This window comes from Exserohilum turcica (assembly GCF_000359705.1).
Source record: "Exserohilum turcica Et28A unplaced genomic scaffold SETTUscaffold_2, whole genome shotgun sequence".
NCBI lineage: Eukaryota > Fungi > Ascomycota > Dothideomycetes > Pleosporales > Pleosporaceae > Exserohilum > Exserohilum turcicum.
This window is the reverse complement of record NW_007360025.1, coordinates 333,619-351,823: the sequence shown is the minus strand read 5'-3', so window position 1 is coordinate 351,823 and position 18,205 is coordinate 333,619. Positions and strand designations below refer to the sequence as shown.

The window sequence follows — 18,205 nt, the reverse complement described above, 5'->3', positions numbered from 1 at the left end:
TCGAGGGTTCCGGTTGTCATCATCGGCTAAGTTGCAGCGCTCGTGTCAGTAGCGGGCGTCCGAGGGTTTCGATCGGGGGTCTCTCAAGTAGTGGGTGGCTCTACATCGTCGATGAAAGATACTAAGTTCCTTATCAAATATCAGCATTGGTCTGCGATGAGCGTTTGCAAGACTCGAACGACCGCCTGCTACTGATTGGCCGCCCTCTGTTGCTGATATTCAAGACATACAGATACGAAGGAGAGAAGGCAACATTGACTAGGAGCTTTATTACCTGGAGGAGGATAGGAATAACCTGCTTGCCGCTGTTGAAATGCTACCGAAAGCGCAACGGAGATTCCTTGTGGTCTTTGGTTGTCGGAGGCAAGTGACTTGCCGACAATCATGGCAAGAGATTGTCCAGAGCGAACTCTGTTGGTGGTATTAGGTGCAACCTAAGCTCGAGGCTTTGTCGCTATTAGCTACTGAGCGTGTATCGCAACAGTTTTTTTTCAAGATTGGGCGTTGGTGGGGTCACCGCGGAAGGTGTAGTGGGTGAAGGGGACATGGCCAAAGAGGAGCAGCGAGATACATTCTGTTCGACAATGATGCGGGGAGGTACTTACTGATGGTCGCGAAGATCTCCTTGGGTATCTCTGAGCTTTGTGGGAAGAGACAAGTGCTCTAAGACCAGCGCTGAACGAAGCGGTGATGTGTACTCCGCAAGCCCGATACCTCGACCACAACGCCAAAGACGACGAGATGGCTTGATCCTCGAGGAGAGGGTCACAGCGGCCTTGAGCGAGTTCGCCGACTGTGAATATGTACTGCTGAGCAGGTAGTAGGTCAAAGGCGGCGGCTGCAGGCTCTGAAGGGCTGGCGTGGATGCTATGATGAAGCCCAAGACAACAGGAAAAAGAAAACCCGAGTCAACAATAAAGATAAGAGAGCTCATGCGAGGCTCTCGAGGATGCGCAGACCAATTGCAGATGTTGACGAACATGTCTTGTTGGTGGAGGGGTAAGGGTTTTAGAAAGTGGTGATAGGCATTTTGGTGTTGCGACAATGAACTTCAGTCGACGCCAGCAACCGTGCATTGTTCACGCCACCCTGCGCTACTCCTACTCCCACTACTCAACTGGAGCCCATGGCTTGCGCCTCTCCAGTCCTTCAAATTGGCTATCTTCAGGCTGCCTCCTCGCCTCAGCATGGTGGGCAGTACCTACGATGTCGTGGTACTGAGCTCGAGTCCCCCGGCGGCTTCCCCGCAACGCGGTGCCCCCCCACGTCGCGTCGCAATACCCGCATCCTCGCCCCTCTCCTTCTCTCCCGCTACCAGCCCACGAATAGCGACAGCCGGCGCGTCGACAACCAACCCGAGGGCGGCCCCCATCCCTGAGGGCGCTGTCAGGGGATTCGCCACCGTTGGCAGCCTCATCCGATCCGAACATTTCACGAGCCGGTTGGACGACGACTTCGCCGAGAAACCAAAGGCTCATTCGCGGCGAGGAAGCGAAGATGTGGGAGAGACTATAGAAAACGTAGAAAAGACTAGGAAGCGGTCTACCAAAAAGGCTACTTCGGCCACCGACAAGTCTGAAAAGGCCAAATCCGAACCCAAACCTCGAACGCGCAAAGCAAAACCCAAGTCAGACAAAGAGATTCTCGACTCCGACGATGAACTCCGACGTCCAAAACGGCCTACGAAGTCGCCCTTCTTCGAGGAGAAGGCCTCGGAACCCGTAACCGAACCCTCGAATGAGGGTACGAGTGGGCCGAAGCTCACCAAGTCTGGAAAGCCACGCAAGCCGCATGCGAAGAAGCAAAAACCAGAAGAGGAAGACGGGGAGCCTGTTGCGAAGCCAAAGAGAACAAGAGTAACAAAGCCAAAGACAACGACTGTCAAGGTTAGCAAGAAACAATCAGACAACGCACCAGTCGTATCTGCACATTTCCAGGCGGGAGCAGACAAGGACGAGGGCTCGACCACTGTGGCCCGACAAAAGTCGATAGAGACACAAGACAATGCAGATGACCAGCCTGCATCTATATGGGAAGTTCCAGAAAGCCCACAGCGGGGGAAGGTTGCCACATCTAAAAGGCGACAAGCACACCCGATTGCAGAGGAATTGGAGCTGGAAGAAGCCTCAGTGCGCAGAAGAGATTGGACACCGCCTCATGACACGGCTGTACCTTCGCCGTTCACGGACTCGACAGGAAAAGAAAATAGATCATTGGTACACAATGCGGAAGGCGCCTTTACAAATCTGCTCTCCAACTTTGCCTATGCACAATCACCGTCAGCTCCAGCAGCTGCAAGGGCAACTAGCTCCGCTGTTGAGATGATGGCTGCTACGAAGAGGAGACGAGTTGAGGTAAGTGCTATTCGTGCGCAATGAGTTAAATAATCCGCTGACGTGCGTGTTCAGTTAGTAGAGGTACCTGGCAACCAGAACAATTCCCGTGACTCGTCGCCTGAGAAAGGGAAAGCTCCTAAGAAGAAGCCACGCACCATTACAGATCTTGTAACGGGCCAGTATGGACCCGGAGACAAAGAATCGGACTCGAATGCCACAAAAGACAATTTCTTCGAGCCTCGAATATCAACAACAACGGTGCCTTTGAATGACACACCTGCACATGATACCAATGCACCAACAGAGAAGCCATCACGCAAGCGCCGCTCTCCAAAGACACAAGCAAGCGAAACCGAGGAAGTTGGAGCAAAGGCAAAAGCCAAGTCCAAGTCAAAGAAGGCATCGGCCAAATCAGCCGCTAAACCCAAGCCCATCGCAGAGAAATTGCTCAGTCCTGCTGCGGCCATGTTGCGACTAAACCAACAAGATGTCCTTTTTGGTACATCTAGTCAGCTGGCGCTCGAAGAATCTCCAGCAATGATTCGTCAGATTCAAGTCGCTCTTAAAGAGTCTGAGCGAGATGCAGATAACGCTAACAGCTACTCTCTTCTCGCACAACCCAGTTGGCCCAGACTTGGTAAAGTGCAGGGCAAGAAGGGTTTGTGGGCTGCAAGTGCACGGGACGATGACGGTGGCATGTTAGAGCATATGCAAGACATGTATATTCCCGAACCTGATCGAACGCAAGACATTCCATTGCTCATGGATGGCACCCACGACACACCTGATGATGTCCGAAACGAGTCTATTGAACCCTCATCATTTATTGACATTGATGATATACCTCGGGATCCTCCTCCAGCAATCACCGTCTCTTCTGACTTACCAACACCTCCGCGCACATCTTCACGGGTATCAGAAACACCCAAGCTAAGTGAAGACAACTACCAAATGAAAGATCGAGAGTTTGAAGATATTGATACATTTGAGCAAGGACTGCCGCCTTCAAATCAGAATGCAGAGTCTCAACATCAGTTCTTCGACATCGACGAGTTTGACTCGCCACCTTCAGCGCAAGTGCAACATAGCTCTGTCACAAAACTTCGGCCACCTGTGTCAGCGTCAGTAACAAAAGATGGATCACCTAAGAAGCGTGGTAGACAGCCAAAGCAACATTCTGTCGTACCTAAAGTGTCGGAGTCGAAGACGTCGATCTCAAAACCATCATCCTCGAAATCCAGAGTGAAAACCAAGGAGAACGCTGCACTCTCAACACCGCCCGGAGGCTCACTTCGATTCATCGACATTGAAGAGATCCTCGACTCAGAAGACGATGCCCTCGAAGCATTTTCTCTGACTCCACCTCGAATCCGTAAACACGCCGATTCGGGACCTTTACCCTTGGTCTCACTTTCGCCCACTACATCGCCCAAGAAGACACGCATTGGCCCTCCCACAAAAACAAGAGAAGTTCTTCAATCCGATGCACAGCTGATGCGTGTACATTGCATATCCACCGAGCTGCTAGAGTGGGTCAACATCAAGCCCGATGTTTTTGCACAAATCACAACGCATATCCGCTCCCTCCCTCCTACCCGCGATCCTGCAAATCCAACATGGCACGAGAAGATACTCATGTACGACCCTCTTGTTCTCGAAGACTTCACCAGCTATCTCAACACCAGCACCAGCATCTGTGTTTTCAAAAAAGCCACACAGAAACAAGTCAAGGCTTGGAACAAGCAGCGCAAAGCTGATGGCGAACCGGAACTAGCTGTTGATAGAGGTGAGGATGGGAAGGGAGACGGAGAAGAGGTCCTGGCTGTCGAGAAGGAGTTGGAGACCTACATGGTGCAGGCCTGGTGTGAGAGTCTAAGTGTGTGCTGTGTCTGGGGTGAAGGGCGAGGAAAGAGTGGTGCGAGGAAGGGTCTTTACTAGATGATAATATAATTATGATAATGAATACGGGTACACGATAAGAAAGATCAAATATCACATGGGCCGCCACGCCCCATGCCAGCGATATTACAAATACATTTGATATGGAGCAATTCATCGGATTGAGTACTTTTTCCATCAGCATTCCCATGCGAAAACTTCCACGCAGTTGCCATAACAACAAATAATTGAAGTTGAACTACTTTCCTCCATACCAAGCATTACATCCATCACTAGTTAGTCCACGCAGGCGAAAAACATCCATTCTTCTTCCTATTGTCAAATTTAACCGTCACGCTCGTTGTGTCTGTTGGTGATGACGAAAAGTTTCTCAGTGAGCTTCGCGGGGAAGTTGAAGACGCGTCGAATGGTTGTGGCCATGAGCCCGGCGATGGAGATGTGCAGCCATTTGCACCAAAATAGACACTACTGGCTTTTGATCCAGACGGTGGCAACACGCGCGAGAAGGCAGACGCTTTGTGGGTACTGTCGATGAGGATGGTGGAGGTCGAGGGAGTCTCTGGCCACCATCCAGATGTTGAGCATAAGTTTCTTCCCGTTGCATGTATGAAATCTGCAGGGCGTGTGTGCGAATTCAGATACTCGTTATTCCGTCCGTCGATGAGCTGTGCCGGCTCAGTGATTCCAGATTGCATGTCAGCACCCCTGAGTGGAAGTTCGTAGACACTCAGATTCTCTCGTTGCCACTGCTGGTCATCTTCGCCTGGATGCGGCATCCGGGGTCGTGGTGGCTCGTTGAAATCATAGCGCTCCGAGTAGCTTCCTGTTTTGTTCTCATAGTCTAGCTTCATGACCATCTCGCCGTCTTCGGCTTCAAAGCGCACGCGTACGGGCAACCAATCTGGTATCTGCTCGCCAGCCATGGAATCAATGGCTTCGAGGATGGGCTTCTCTTCAACGGCAGAGACTTCCCATTGTATGTGGATCTGGTTGCATTGTTCCATGGCCCAGGCCTTCATGCGCTCAGCTCGCGATAATTCGGCATCAAAAGCCACCTGTGCGTCGGGAGAGGCAGGTCGCTGACCCGAGAGATTTCGAATGGTTCGATACCAGGGACCAATAGAGAGCTGAATCGGCGTGTGCAGGCGCAATGGTACAAGTGGAAGATCGCGAGAGACCGAGTTTGCCCAGCGCATGGATTTGGCAAGATGCAGCGCGCTGTCCACGTCGATGACTCGAAGTCGCTCTGGAGACGGCAGTGTCGAGAGCGCCATTTCCGCCGGAAAGTGTCGGTAGAGAGTGTCAGCAAACCCACAAAGTATATTTTGCAGCATCCAGTATCTTGTGCAGAGGACCATATTTTGCACCGTGTCAAATTCCAACGTATCAGGCATTATATCGGCAATTTCTTGAGACGGAGGTATTGGTACAACTGTAATAGCTGTCTGCATTAGTTCGGATACATGTAGAGACAGGTTGATCTGGATCAACGACTCCATGTGCGATACTGCGGAAGCGAGTGCCGTGGTGTCGTCTGGATTCAAAACGGCTCGTCGGACCAAGCAGACTGCATGAGGGCACTGAATAAAAACATGCATGATTGCTATAGATGCTCGTTGTGAGGCCGAAAGAAGAATCGGGGAGTCAATTGGCGGCGGGTATGTTGCTGACAGATAGAATTCGTTTTCATAGACGGATCGTCGGCCTGCCATGATGGCTTCATTGACCTCTTCGGTGTTAACGAGGCATGTCATCTAGGTTGCAGAAGATACTCACATCATCCACATATGTGTTATCAATGAGATTCCAGTAGTGTTCCTCATCGACTTCTGAGACATTGCCGGACTTCATCAACTCGGCAAGTCCAAATGCATGGATAGCATGGTACATGGTGTCGATTCCCATGAGGGCCTAGCAGGTATTAGTAGGGCTCAGACATACATTGTGATTCGGTGAACTGACTTCAGCCGCAAAATGCATTTTCGTGGCTATTAAAACATCATATGTAGGCTGGGTCCGAGAATTCAGAACAACAAGCTGTAGTTCCCTCAAAGCTTTTGCTTTCGTGGCTTGTGCAAGTCTACGTTTTGAGTGTGTTCGGTCCCTGTATGCGGAATAGCTATTCACAAAGAACTCTGCAGCAAGATCGATCATCCGATTTTGGCCAATACGTGATGGTATCGATTGAATCCAAGTACCCAATATGGCGAGAGGTTGTTTGTCAGGAGTGTCCAATCCGAGCATGCCAACGTACCGGGAGATCAGTGCAGTTTCTGGTGACGATGGTTGGTATGATATAATAGCAGACTCCTCCTTGAGATGCTCGAGGTAAGCTTCCAGTGCGCGTTGTTGGTTATTGGTTTTCTTTTTCGATTGTCTAGCTTTGGGCTTGGAGATTGGCGCCAACGTTTGGAAGAAACCTTGCCCGTCTCCTGCATTTCTTTCGGTAGTTACGCGTAGTTCTGGGCATGCCAAAGAAGCCGAAATAATTGCATCCTCGAGAGAAGTGAAAGAATGTATCACGGGTGGGACTCTAGCCTTGCCGTATTTCGTCAATTGATTCGGGTCTTCGACGACGAATGCCGATGCTTTCCCATATGAATAAGTACAAGGGCGGTCTTTCTTTTTACATGCACCGCACTTGGGTCGCTCTTCGTCACACTGCTTGTTTGTCAGTGCAAATTCATGTCATTTAAATGACACGCCGGTGTGAAGCTGAATACGCGACATTGACGTAGGCAAAATGCCTTTTTACCTTTACTTTTCGTTGGCGACATGTGTCGCATTTCCCAGTCTGGGTCATTATGCAGCCTTAGGAAGTAATCCAAAATTCCTTGGAGTTTTTAATATGATTTGTATAGCCAACAGCCCTAGCGACTGGAGTCACAGTTGACTACCCAGAGAAGTCTCGAAACGCTGAAGCCTAGCTCAGGCTTGGCTCAGAGGATACGGCTTTTCGAACGCGAGTAGCAGATGGAGGGTGCAGGGGGTATGCGCAAGCTATGCATTGTTGGAATTATACGTGACCATTTGGGTAACGTCCAAAGACGATGTTTGGCTTACTAAATGTCGTGCACTTGCTGTTGGAGTGGCAAAGAGGAATGGCCCTGGGCTAATCCTGATGCAGTTAGTGTGTGCTTGGGCCTCGGCGTTCATTGAACTAAAGATAGCTCATTTGACTTCCTCAGTTCCACGACAATTTGTGTAATGCTACAGACTGAACTTTTGTAAATCTTAATACAATCTTTTTAAAATTTTTCATGTATGGCTTTTATAGGGCACCCGTACACGGCTTTGCCAAGCGCCTTTGGTACTTATTTCATATGTTACGTGAGCTACCGTACTGGCACTAGCCCTAGAGCCTACGGTATATATAGCTGACCTGCTCGAGTACTTTTCTTGAGCAGTGATCCAATACAAAGACCACTTAAACCAAGTTTCCATCTGATATTTTCTTCCACAGCTTTTAATCAATGTAAAAAAAACTGTTTCATGGCATCTTTAGCTTTCCCCTCATTTCATGATTGAAATGCATTAATATTCAAGCTAGATTTATTTCAATCATGATGCCGTCCATTCGTGATACAGCACAGTCAACTCCGGGTGATAGGAGCCCGTTCAACTCTGTCCATGTATTTTATCAGAAGTAATACCCTAATTCGATTGGCGAAAAATCAGAAAACCATACATTTATGAACATCATATCCTACCCAGTATCTCAGCGAAGCAAGCAAAGCATAAGAACGATACTCACACTGGTCACGCAGCTCTTCACACCATTGCAGACTTTAGCCATTTGCCACGCAAAGAATCTAATATTTTTAAGCGGTTTTTTTTTGCAATCTACACGGTCACCTTGCACCACAACACATCCACTACTAGACAGCAGACCCATATTTCAACACCAACTTAGATAGCATCCATTCCTCAGCTATCTAGTCTACATCCAAACCCCCTAAACCCCCTAAACCCCCCACTCACCATCCAACCCTACACCTCTCCACCTCAAGCAGACCTGCACTGATCCGAAACAGGAATGCTCGCGGGGCAACCCGGCATAACACTAATACTGCTCGCATGGTCGCTCCCTCTAAACGCCGCGATGGAACCCGAGCCAATCGTACCCCTGATGTTAGAATCGTAGATCTGGATTTCGGCGCCCCAGGTGTTTGACAGATCGGGGAAGTAGCACTGGATATCACGGTCCATTTGCTGGTAGTCGGCGTCGGTGTTGAGCAGGTACGTGTCCTGGGCGTCGTTGAAGCAGTCGGTAAAGTCGACGCCGCCGTTGGTAAAGTACTCGTCCTGGTAGGTCTCGCGCTTGCCGATGGTGGCCGGGTCGCTCTTGTGGCCGAAGCCAAACGACATGACGGCGTGGTCTTGCTCAAACGCCGTCATGGTGAAGTGCAGGCTGGTGTTGTGGTGGTTGTACATGTGGAAGACGGGCCACATGGTGCCGGATGCGAGCTTCATGCGCCCGATCTTGGGGTGGTGGTGTGGGATGAAGCCGTCGAGCGTCATGGGGAGCTTGAACAGCTCGCTGAGTTGGGCCTCGGCTTCCAGGACCACCGCGTCGCGCTTCCAGCCTACGGAAATGCCGTTTTGCGCCAGCCGGTCGTGGATGATTTTGACCGTCGACGCGCCGTGCCTGGCGACGCCGATGAAGGTGGCTGCAGTGGAGATGGCGCCCCAGATGCAGAGGGCGGCGTTGCCGGCGCTGTCGCTGAAGGACTTGCAGCTGCTAGCCAGTCCGTAGAAGGAGAAGATTTGGTTCGTGGCCCAGAAGGCGGCACCGAGGAACCAGGGGATGGCTCGTTTCGAGACGGCGTTGCCGTGGTGCTCGTACTCCTGGATCTGTTGCTCGAGGTGAAGAACCAAGTCACGTTCCTTGCCGAGTTGGACGGTGAGATGGACAAAGGCGACTAGGACCAGGCCCATGAGTACCGCTAGAACAACCAGCACCTTGATTGCCTGCTTCAGACGGCGATTGTTGTTGTGGAAGAGACTCCAGGTTGAAGCATCTGGGCTGTCATCGAGCAAGTGCTCTTTGGAGCAGCCGTCAGTTTCAGCTTGCCTCTGCATTTTGCACCACAAGTGTCTTGCAAAAAGCCTTGAGATATTGATTGGAGGTGAGATACCAAAGCCTCTCTATGAAAAGAGAATGAGAGGGCCTGTGATGATGGAGAGACATCAATCCAAGAGACGCAAAGGCATTATTTATACATCCTCCCATCTCTCCCCTTCCAGCATCTCGATTGATACCCCTCCATTTTTCCAGCGGCGTTACCGGCGCAATGCCACAACACACTGGTTGCCTGATGTGATGACCAGTGACATTAGCCCAGCCCGAAGCACTTCAGGCGTCTCATAGACCCGCGATTCTACAGGCATCTAGTGGACGAAAAGCTTGTATTCCCCAGAATTCTCGGGACCCACTTGCTGCAGCTAAAACAACCAAGGCTAACTCAGATAACAATGCCGCTTATCCTTCTTTAGTACCACCCATCGTGGCATGCGTCCCGTTATAGCAAACATGCGATTTGATCAATGCACCATACATCAGATCCTTCTCGGGAACTCGGATGCCGAGTAGATATGCTGGGCGTAGCAGGAAAGCCGGCTAGTGTACAGAAAGAAGAAGGCCGGATACATGTATGTAACAAGAAAAAAAAATCGCATACTCGAGGTGAGGTATTCTCCAAGCTACGATCAACAAAGTTACTCTCTGTATTCATTTCCCTTCATTCATTCTTCGCCTTTCCCAAACCAGCATCTCCATCTGCACCCAGCCTCGCGCCATTCAACTCAGCCAACGCCCCAGCCATATCCCTACCATGCACACCCAAGCTCTGCAGCACACGCAGCAAGTTTCTCGTTTTGAGCACGAAGCCGCCCTCCTTGAGCTTGACAAACGGCGAGAAGACCTTGAATGTAGTCATTGATCTCTGTTCCGCAAGCCACAGCCTATCGTCATTTCTGGCGTCTTTCGTCTCCAGCAAAGTTGAAGCCGTATCACTGGCCCATTCTTCTTCTTCTTCTTCTTCTTCTTCTTCTTCTTCTTCTTCTTCTTCTTCTTCTTCTTCTTCTTGTTTCTCATAGTCCCCCAGCTCATCCCCGCGTACCAGCGCATACGAAACGGTGATGTGAGATCCGACGGGTAATTCCTCGGTGCAAGACACTGCTCCACCGGGCTGGCTGCAGATAGCCGCCTTGAAGCTGAGGCCACCGTTCTGCTCCACGACTTGAAACTTTGATTCTCCAGGGCGGCTACTACTACTATTACCAGGCTGTTCTGCGCGAACGGCAGCCATAGAGTGTGGCCAGAAGATTTGCGAGAGCAGCGAGTGGTCGTGCAGGATGGCGACGACGTCTTTTTCGTCGAGCCCGTCGGGCACGGGGTACACTCTTTTCGCGCTGGATTTGACCGAGTAAAAGACTGTTTATTGAAGGGGCCATATTAGGCGGATGATTAGCCATGCACACATGCGCATATACAATTATAAACAGATAAAGAAAATGGCCAGTGTGGGACGGTTTGACATACAGGAATTCATGGTGCAACACTTGATGCTCGTGTTCATTACTGGGCGAGAAACTCGACGTTCCTACTGTACATACTTGGTACTTTTTACTAGACTAGCTGCTGGGACCCTAAAAGATAGGGCACTCCAGCATGTATCGATTTGATTTGATGGGCACATGCATACAAACTCCTTTTGGTCGACACATGATGTCACATGTGGATCCGAGATATCGCACTTGGGAAGAAAAAAAGCTTCTGCAGCAAGGCTTAAACGGCAAACACGGCACTCGGCTCGTAAACCTTAATCACGGGCACGCCCGCCACATCCGACGTGTGACGTGCCGATCCGTGCTTCTTTTTTTCTACAAGTACAACGACGACGACGATGTTTGTTGCGACGAAATGCAGAGCAGGTAATTAGTTCGATCGGGAATATCGGGATCCGTATTCTAGTTGCTATGCGGCTGGGGATATCTTAAGAGCAATTTTACACGGCAATGTTGGGTTCAACGTCTCATCTTTCAACCTTGGGATTCGCTCGTGTCTGCGAGGCTGAATTTAGGCCTCCAATGTGTGCTGGTCAGCCCGTGGCCCCACGAATCGCAACAAAGTAGACAATACAACACCCCCCACAAAACAAGGAGGCTAAGCTCTGCCGTCGTCGCACAGCATACCCTTTTCTTATCTTGGGCCCCGCTTTGCGGGCAAACCGCTCTTAGGACCGCGCGTGAACGCTGGGCCGTAACCCGAGATTGGGTATGTGTGTGTGCGGTTCCAAGTTGCGAGAGGAGAGTCCCAGCATGCAAAAACCCGGTCATGCGGCCCTACAGCGGCAGTTTTTGTTTTTGTTTTTGGCGAATAATTCAGAAAACACAGTCAATATCGATTTGCTCTACGCTGTCTCCCTCCCAATGCCCGCCTTATACCGAGCCAGACACCTCTCCCTCGCAAACTTGTGCTCAACAATCGGCATCGGGTACCCATTCTTCTTGGCCACCTTTGCTGCCTCGCCCCCAGCCTGGTATGGGTTATGTATCGCTGCTCCTTGCACGCCTTGGAGTTCCTTTACCCACAGCCTGATAAACTCTCCGTTCTCGTCAAACTTCTCGGACTGGGTCCAGGGATTGAAGATGCGGAAATAAGGCTGTGGATCCACACCAGTCGATGCACTGAAGCCCCAGCCGCCGTTGTTGGAGGCAAAGTCGCCGTCGATGAGATGAGTGATGAAGTACTGCTCGCCGAGGCGCCAGTCTAGCAAGAGGTGCTTGGCAAGGAAGGATGCCGTTATCATACGCAGGCGATTGTGCATGTAGCCGGTATGATTGAGGCAACGCATTGCAGCGTCGACGATTGGATAGCCAGTGCGGCCTTGGGTCCAGGCTTCGAAATGGGCATCGTTGTATTCCCATTCGATGTTTCTGTACTCGTACTTGAATGGTTTATTCATGCTGGGCCGCTGTCAGTACTTCGGTCGTTGGGGATGGCGAGCAAAACATACCACACATAAGGCCAGTTTACAAGAACGTGCCTGTAGAAGTCACGCCAGGCTACCTCTCCGATCCAGCATTTGATGCCGTCTTTTCCCCCATCGAGCTTCTTCACGCTGTTTACATCCCTCGCCATACGTACACTAGTGCGAGCGGCCAGTGTGCCAGCCGCGAGATGTGCACTCACGCGCCCAGTACTGTTCAGGGCGGGAAAGTTGCGTGTATCTCTGTACCCCACAACCTTCTCGGTGAGGAAGCGTTCGACTCGGTCGATGGCTGCTGATTCGCCGGCAGGCCACAGATGCTTGAACCGTTCCCTTTCTTCGGGCGTCAGGGATTTGCATTCGGGAAGATCAGGGACTTGTGAAGCAAAGAGCTTGGCGAACTTTTCCCGAAAGTCCGAGGGGTTCTTTTCTGGCATTGGGCGTTCGTTGAGAAGGTGAGGATGCGCGTGCAGGTGTGCAACCCATGAGCGATACCAAGGAGTATAGACTGCGTACTGTCTTCCTCCACCCGTTTTGAGGCTTCCAGGTGGCACGACGCAGTCATCATGTTGCGGATTCAGACTAATGCCTTGTTCCAACATCATCCGCACCAGCCGCTCCTCCCGACGCAGCTCGTCGGGCTCGTATTCGAGATTGCAGAAGACGCTCCTCACGTTCCACTCACGTGCCAATTCTACGAGGCGATTTTTTACATTTTTTCTCGCGGAGATCGTCTCAATGTAGAGCGGTATACCGAGCTCCTCCAGCTCTTGTTTGAGCAGCTGTACTGAACGAAGCTCAAAATCGCACTTGGGTGGACTGACAAGATGCGCTTCCCAATCCTGCGGGCTCATAAGCCACACGCCAATCACACCAACGCCTTTCTCTTTTGCAAGTTGCGCGGCCTTGGACAAGCCTGTGTTATCCCGGATGCGTAAGTCGCGCTTGAACCAATGCATGACGGCATCGCCATGCCCACCCTCTTTTCCACTTGCAATCTCCTCCCTCCTCTGCATTGTGTCTTTTAGCGTCTTTTGCAGGATCTCAATGGGTCGCGGTATCTCGTTGGCATTGTACATGGCGCATCGCTCATTGCTCATCTCTGCAGGATAGTATCGCCGGTCGACAATGCCTGCTCGTTCCTCCTGCCTCGAGTGGTCAAACTCGCCTTCCTCTTTCTTGACAGCATCTCCCGGAGCGCCGTTTTCAGTGTTCTTTGCGGTTGCATGTGCGGGTGGCGTGGCATTTGCAAAAACTTTCTCAAGAGGTTTGGCTAGGCGCGAGCGCTTGTTGGGCGCGTTACCAGAAGGGTCAGTGTAGCTGTTCGCAGAGACGGCATCGGGTGGGATGACGTTTGCTTTGCGCTTAGGGGGCATCGCAGGGGCAGCGTTTGGTGAGAAAGTATGGAGCGTCAGGCGAGCACGCAGCGCAGGCGGGCGTGAAATCTGGGGTGTTTTGCAAAGTGCCAGTATGGAGGTTGGCAGCCTAGAAGAGAAGGAGGAGCGCATGCGCAGTTATCTGACGAGAAACAAGGGGCCGGCGATTGGGATACAAGCAGTGGAAAAAAGCGCATTGTGCCTCCGGACGCGTTGTTCTCGCGTTGGTTTGATTAGTACCGATCAATGACGCAAATCGTCCCTGAAACATTGGAGTCGAGATCGGCTGCGCAGATTAGCGAGTCCAGCCCCTGTCGTTCCCCGCGATTCAACGCGTGTCAAGCATTGTCGCGCCACACACATGCCTCGTCGAACATGAGGATAAGTTGACGACACACGATGCGGCACCTTGGATCCAAGTCGCGGTCCATGCCGTCATGGCTGGAGCAGCGGCCTCGCAATGGGTCCAAGACTGGGGCATCTGAAGTGTGCCGGCTCTGACTGCTGCCTGATGGCCACGACTCATCGACTTTCTGGCAGTGGGATGATTCCAGAGTAGCGGACCTGGGTCGAAGGATGATCTAGCAGCGCTCTCGCTCCAAGCGCGCCCCGTTTCCGGCCCCAACGCGGACCATGGCCTGGGATTCCGGTATCCAGGACGTGGGCGGCGGCGACACGATGCGCAGGGTAAGCGGCAATGCAGCAGCACTTGTCATGTCGGGTGAGGATTTGGGGGATTGAAAAGACGGTGTCATGCTGGGTGAGATGGGCATTTGACCGGTGAGGAGAGGCAGGCAGGGCAGTCGGCCATGGGCGAGGGCCGACGAGGGCCAAAGGGCTGTGGGAGCAAAAGGGCTGCGGGCTGTGGGCGTGCGAGCAGAAGCCGTTGGACGCTTTGAGCGATTAGGAAGCCCATGGACGCGGCTTGGCGGCGTCATAATCAGGCGCAGGCGGGGCTGCCATTGGCCCCCGGCAAGCGAGCCTGCAGAGGCCAAGGCAGACATGTCTGGCAAGCGCATCCCACGCCCAAACGGGCACCGCGCCTGCCCCGCGACGGGTATTATTATTTTTATCGCTGAGATAAGCCGCCCGGCTGGGTTAGTCACTTGGGCCCCAGGGCAGCGGATGGCGGGACTGGCCACGAGAGGCTTCTCTACGCGCACTACCGGGAATGACGACGGCAAATGCAGCACCAGCACCAGCACCAGCACCGGCAGCGGCAGCGGCAGCAGCAAAGATGGGGGCAGCTTGCTGACGGACGATGCGTGATGAGAAGAGCAGGGGCGGCAAAGAGACACACGCACACGCACACAGCATACATGCATCGCCGCCATGGTTCGTCGGCCGTGGTGGGGGAGGAGGCAGGTACGAGCCGCGTGAAGCGAACAGCCCCAAGCCAAGGCAGTCACGGCCAGGCAAACATCAGCCACGCCCGTCTCGAATACTCCGACAACGACACCGACACCGACCGCCAGTGCAAATGACTGCAGGCCTAATCCATCCACCACCGCGACAGTGGCAACCTATCGTAAGCTGCCATGCTCGGCCCTACAAGGCGTCCCGCTAAGCCGGGTCTGCTCCGTCCACTCAACCACGACCGTCGAAACCGTTTGGTGCCTCGCCCGCACAGCCACGATACTGCAGCATCGCCTACGCCCCCAGCTTCTCTGCTCCAGCCCGCACGTGTCGGCACAGCGTGGCTCGCCTAATGTACCTGTCCCCATGTCAGGCCCCGTCCCCAGCAGGTGGCCTCGCAGCTCGATACCACGCCGGGCAATGGCGAGCAACGCGCAGCAAAGCTTAACTTGAGCCTCATTCAGGCACCCAGCCCACTAAAAGGCTCGTCGCTCCAATGGCCGCCCGTTTAGGCCAGCGCCCACCCAAAGATAGCCCCCTGCACACAGAGTAGACGTTCTGGCCGAGCTCTCGTCACCGTCTTGGGCAGGATCATGGGGCCGAAGTGGGGGATCATGGTGTTGCGGAGGCAGTGGCCTGTAGACGTCAACAGGCAGAATCCCACTAGGGAACTGCCTGCACACGCTCGTGCTGAGATGAGAGGCCTCATTGTGATATATAAGACATGAGACGGAGGGCCTCAACAATCACCACCACCATCACCACCGCCACTACACTCATGGCCAACATTGATATTGCCCGTTTACCAGCACCCTCAATGGCTTCGTTTGAACTGCAGTCTTCGCTCCTCCACCCACATCCCCTGGCCGTCTCGCACGCCCTGTCGGCCATTGAGACGTGCGCGCTCTTATTTGATGTGTATGACCTGGCCTGGAAGACGCTCTGCCACATCCACGCCTCGTCGTCCATGGCTCGACGCTCCCAGCTCGACTCGGCCATGCAAGACGAGGGCTGCCAGCGAGGGCCGCCCCAGCCAGATCCAGAGCCGGCAGCACCACCGTATGTACCACGCGCCCCGTGGCATCCTCTCCCCCATGACGACAAGTACAGCCATCTCAGCTTATCAACTTGGCCCCTACTACAAAGGTCACGAGCAAGCATGTAATATGTACTAACCATGTGGCGGCAGCATCATCATCCTAGCCCAAAGCGGTAACCCACCAGCAGCGCAGCCTAGACGCGCCGTCCAGGAACCACGCCCTGCCCAACCGGGTTTGGCGCCTCGCCAACCTACGTCATCCCTGTCGTATGTAGACCCTTGCCTTGCCTGCCCACCCACCCGCACACGTTGTCTAGTCTGCTGCTCTCAGCCAGCCCTGGTAACTCAAGAGCAGGAAAGACGAAGAGGGAGGGAGAGAGACGAAGAAACAAGAAAAAAAAAGAGGGAGCTGCTTTGGCCTAGCACGAAAGCTAGAGCCCCCCTCCGGAACCGCCAGGACCACCGACGGCTTCGCCCTTTGTGGCTTTCCGGCGCATGCTCTTGCTGCGGGACGTGTAGTAGTTGCTTGGTTCCTTCATTTCCTCCTTGTCGAGGCGTTCTTGCGAAGGCTGGAGTTTGCCATCTGCGGAGCGTTCGCGGACTTTGCTGACCTTGGAGCCCATGGTTGTGGTGTCTGGGTTGCTGGGCGTGCGGGGCGTGCCTTGAGATGTGGGCGGAGATGTAGGCGCGATGGGGTGACGGGGAGCAGCCGGTTGTTGGTCGTCGGCGGAGAGAATAATTACGCTGCTGGCGTGTTAGCGGTAGGCTGTGCAGTGTGCAAACGGGCGTCGCGTGCGCATGTGTCGTGTTGGGGCGTAGGACTTACGGAGGAGCGGGATGGGGTTCTGGGGCGGGTCTTGGTTTGTTTGGGGGGCGGGAGGAAGGAGAAGAGGAGGAGAGGGAGGAGAGGGAGGGGGAAGGTTTGGTGGAGCGGCTTCTGAGATTGTAGCGAGACGAGCGTTGGTGCCTATCAAGGGGGGGTTAGATAAAAGCTGTCAGACGAGAGCTTCTCAGGCCTTCCCGCCCATCGCGCTGGGGGCCGCGGATTTGTCGGCGAGGGGGCCAAAAGCGACATGGGTGCGGGACAGCTCCTGCAGGAGTAAGACAGCGCGGTGGTAGATGCGGTTCAGACGGCCCGACAGGCTCAAAGGATGCTGCAATCGCCACAGCACGAGCGATCGAAGATGACTGGTACGCGCGTGCTGTCAGAGATGCTGCCCATGTACTTAGTACACTTGAGGTAGTTTTTCTGTCTTTTTTCCTTTGTTTTTCCCGTTGAACTTGGAGTAGTTTGTTCTTTGCTTTTTGAGGATGCTTGGGGAATTTTTATTGGCGGTTTTACCACGGAACATGCTCGCGTGTTGCATTTTAGCGTTTTCCTTGGTTTTTTTTCTCTCTCTCCTCTAGGGTGGAATTTTATGTAATGTTTTATTTTTTATTCCAAATCCCCACAATCTTAACATGACAACAATAACAACCATGTCAAATAACATTTGTCGTTGCCCACATGGAACATTATTATTCCATCTTACATACTGCTCTCCCATCCACATGGTACAGAGGTGGCTTTCAAAAGTTCTTGCTAACAGGGGTTCCTTGGTTACCACCGAAAATATAGCCGAAGACTAAGAATTATACTATATTCGCAACTAAAAGCCCTTAAAATGGAAGTTTGGAGAGAATAATAGCTACTAAGGTATACACTTACAGTAATACACTAACTATATTAGGCATTATGTCTTGCACGCTAAGTAAATAATGGAAACGTTATCACGAGAATTCGGTCCGATGGATCCGCGCCTTAGCAAGAACTTTTGAAAGCCACCTCTGTACGGAGGTGCCTCACAAAAGTTTTGTCCCACGCTAATCTCGGCGCTTCGGCATAACTCTTCTTGGCGCAACTCCCACCTTTGAGCTGAGTAGCTGTACGATTTGTCTGTATCTATCGTTACAATGTCTCCTAATACTGATCCTTACACCCGCACCTTAATTGTGGCGTTAAAGTCACCTTCTGTTGGCAAGTCTACATCACAGATCTCTGAACTTACTGGTGTTCATCCTCGTACGGTCAATCGTATCTATAGTAGAGCTATTGAGGCTGGTTTCGAGCCAAACGTTCTCCCTCTTAAGATCCTCCCAGAGCACGTACAAGACGCCCCTCGCTCTGGCCGACCTTCAAAGCAGACGGATAAGGTAAAGGAGCAG

At 52.5% G+C, this 18,205-nt stretch overlaps 7 protein-coding genes across 7 annotated transcripts; 2 read left to right on the top strand and 5 right to left on the bottom strand.

The window, feature by feature from the left end:
* Positions 1-1,187: 1,187 nt before the first annotated feature.
* SETTUDRAFT_88332 (uncharacterized protein) lies at positions 1,188-4,274 on the top strand (the record flags this gene model as incomplete). The annotated part of the gene is made up of 2 exons (XM_008027059.1): positions 1,188-2,354; positions 2,409-4,274. 2 exons carry the CDS (start codon positions 1,188-1,190, stop codon positions 4,272-4,274), a joined length of 3,033 nt encoding a protein of 1,010 aa, XP_008025250.1.
* Positions 4,275-4,487: 213 nt separating this feature from the next.
* On the bottom strand, positions 4,488-7,038 carry SETTUDRAFT_114977 (uncharacterized protein; the record flags this gene model as incomplete). Its single annotated transcript, XM_008027058.1, has 4 exons — positions 4,488-5,962; positions 6,012-6,146; positions 6,198-6,896; positions 6,991-7,038. The coding sequence occupies 4 exons, from the start codon at positions 7,036-7,038 to the stop codon at positions 4,508-4,510; spliced, it is 2,337 nt and encodes a 778-aa protein (XP_008025249.1). The 3' UTR covers positions 4,488-4,507.
* A 1,202-nt stretch (positions 7,039-8,240) lies between these two features.
* On the bottom strand, positions 8,241-9,317 carry SETTUDRAFT_30929 (uncharacterized protein; the record flags this gene model as incomplete). The annotated part of the gene is made up of 1 exon (XM_008026811.1): positions 8,241-9,317. The coding sequence occupies one exon, from the start codon at positions 9,315-9,317 to the stop codon at positions 8,241-8,243; it is 1,077 nt and encodes a 358-aa protein (XP_008025002.1).
* Positions 9,318-9,976: 659 nt separating this feature from the next.
* SETTUDRAFT_19109 (uncharacterized protein) lies at positions 9,977-10,789 on the bottom strand (the record flags this gene model as incomplete). Its single annotated transcript, XM_008026684.1, has 2 exons — positions 9,977-10,671; positions 10,780-10,789. The coding sequence occupies 2 exons, from the start codon at positions 10,787-10,789 to the stop codon at positions 9,977-9,979; spliced, it is 705 nt and encodes a 234-aa protein (XP_008024875.1).
* An 861-nt stretch (positions 10,790-11,650) lies between these two features.
* On the bottom strand, positions 11,651-13,605 carry SETTUDRAFT_87693 (uncharacterized protein; the record flags this gene model as incomplete). Its single annotated transcript, XM_008027057.1, has 2 exons — positions 11,651-12,206; positions 12,257-13,605. The coding sequence occupies 2 exons, from the start codon at positions 13,603-13,605 to the stop codon at positions 11,651-11,653; spliced, it is 1,905 nt and encodes a 634-aa protein (XP_008025248.1).
* Positions 13,606-15,709: 2,104 nt separating this feature from the next.
* SETTUDRAFT_41193 (uncharacterized protein) lies at positions 15,710-16,268 on the top strand (the record flags this gene model as incomplete). Its single annotated transcript, XM_008026912.1, has 2 exons — positions 15,710-16,020; positions 16,151-16,268. Coding segments are annotated over exons 1-2 (399 nt in total), but the record flags the coding sequence as incomplete, so codon positions are not given.
* A 163-nt stretch (positions 16,269-16,431) lies between these two features.
* On the bottom strand, positions 16,432-17,075 carry SETTUDRAFT_19106 (uncharacterized protein; the record flags this gene model as incomplete). The annotated part of the gene is made up of 2 exons (XM_008026683.1): positions 16,432-16,744; positions 17,002-17,075. The coding sequence occupies 2 exons, from the start codon at positions 17,073-17,075 to the stop codon at positions 16,432-16,434; spliced, it is 387 nt and encodes a 128-aa protein (XP_008024874.1).
* Positions 17,076-18,205: the final 1,130 nt, after the last annotated feature.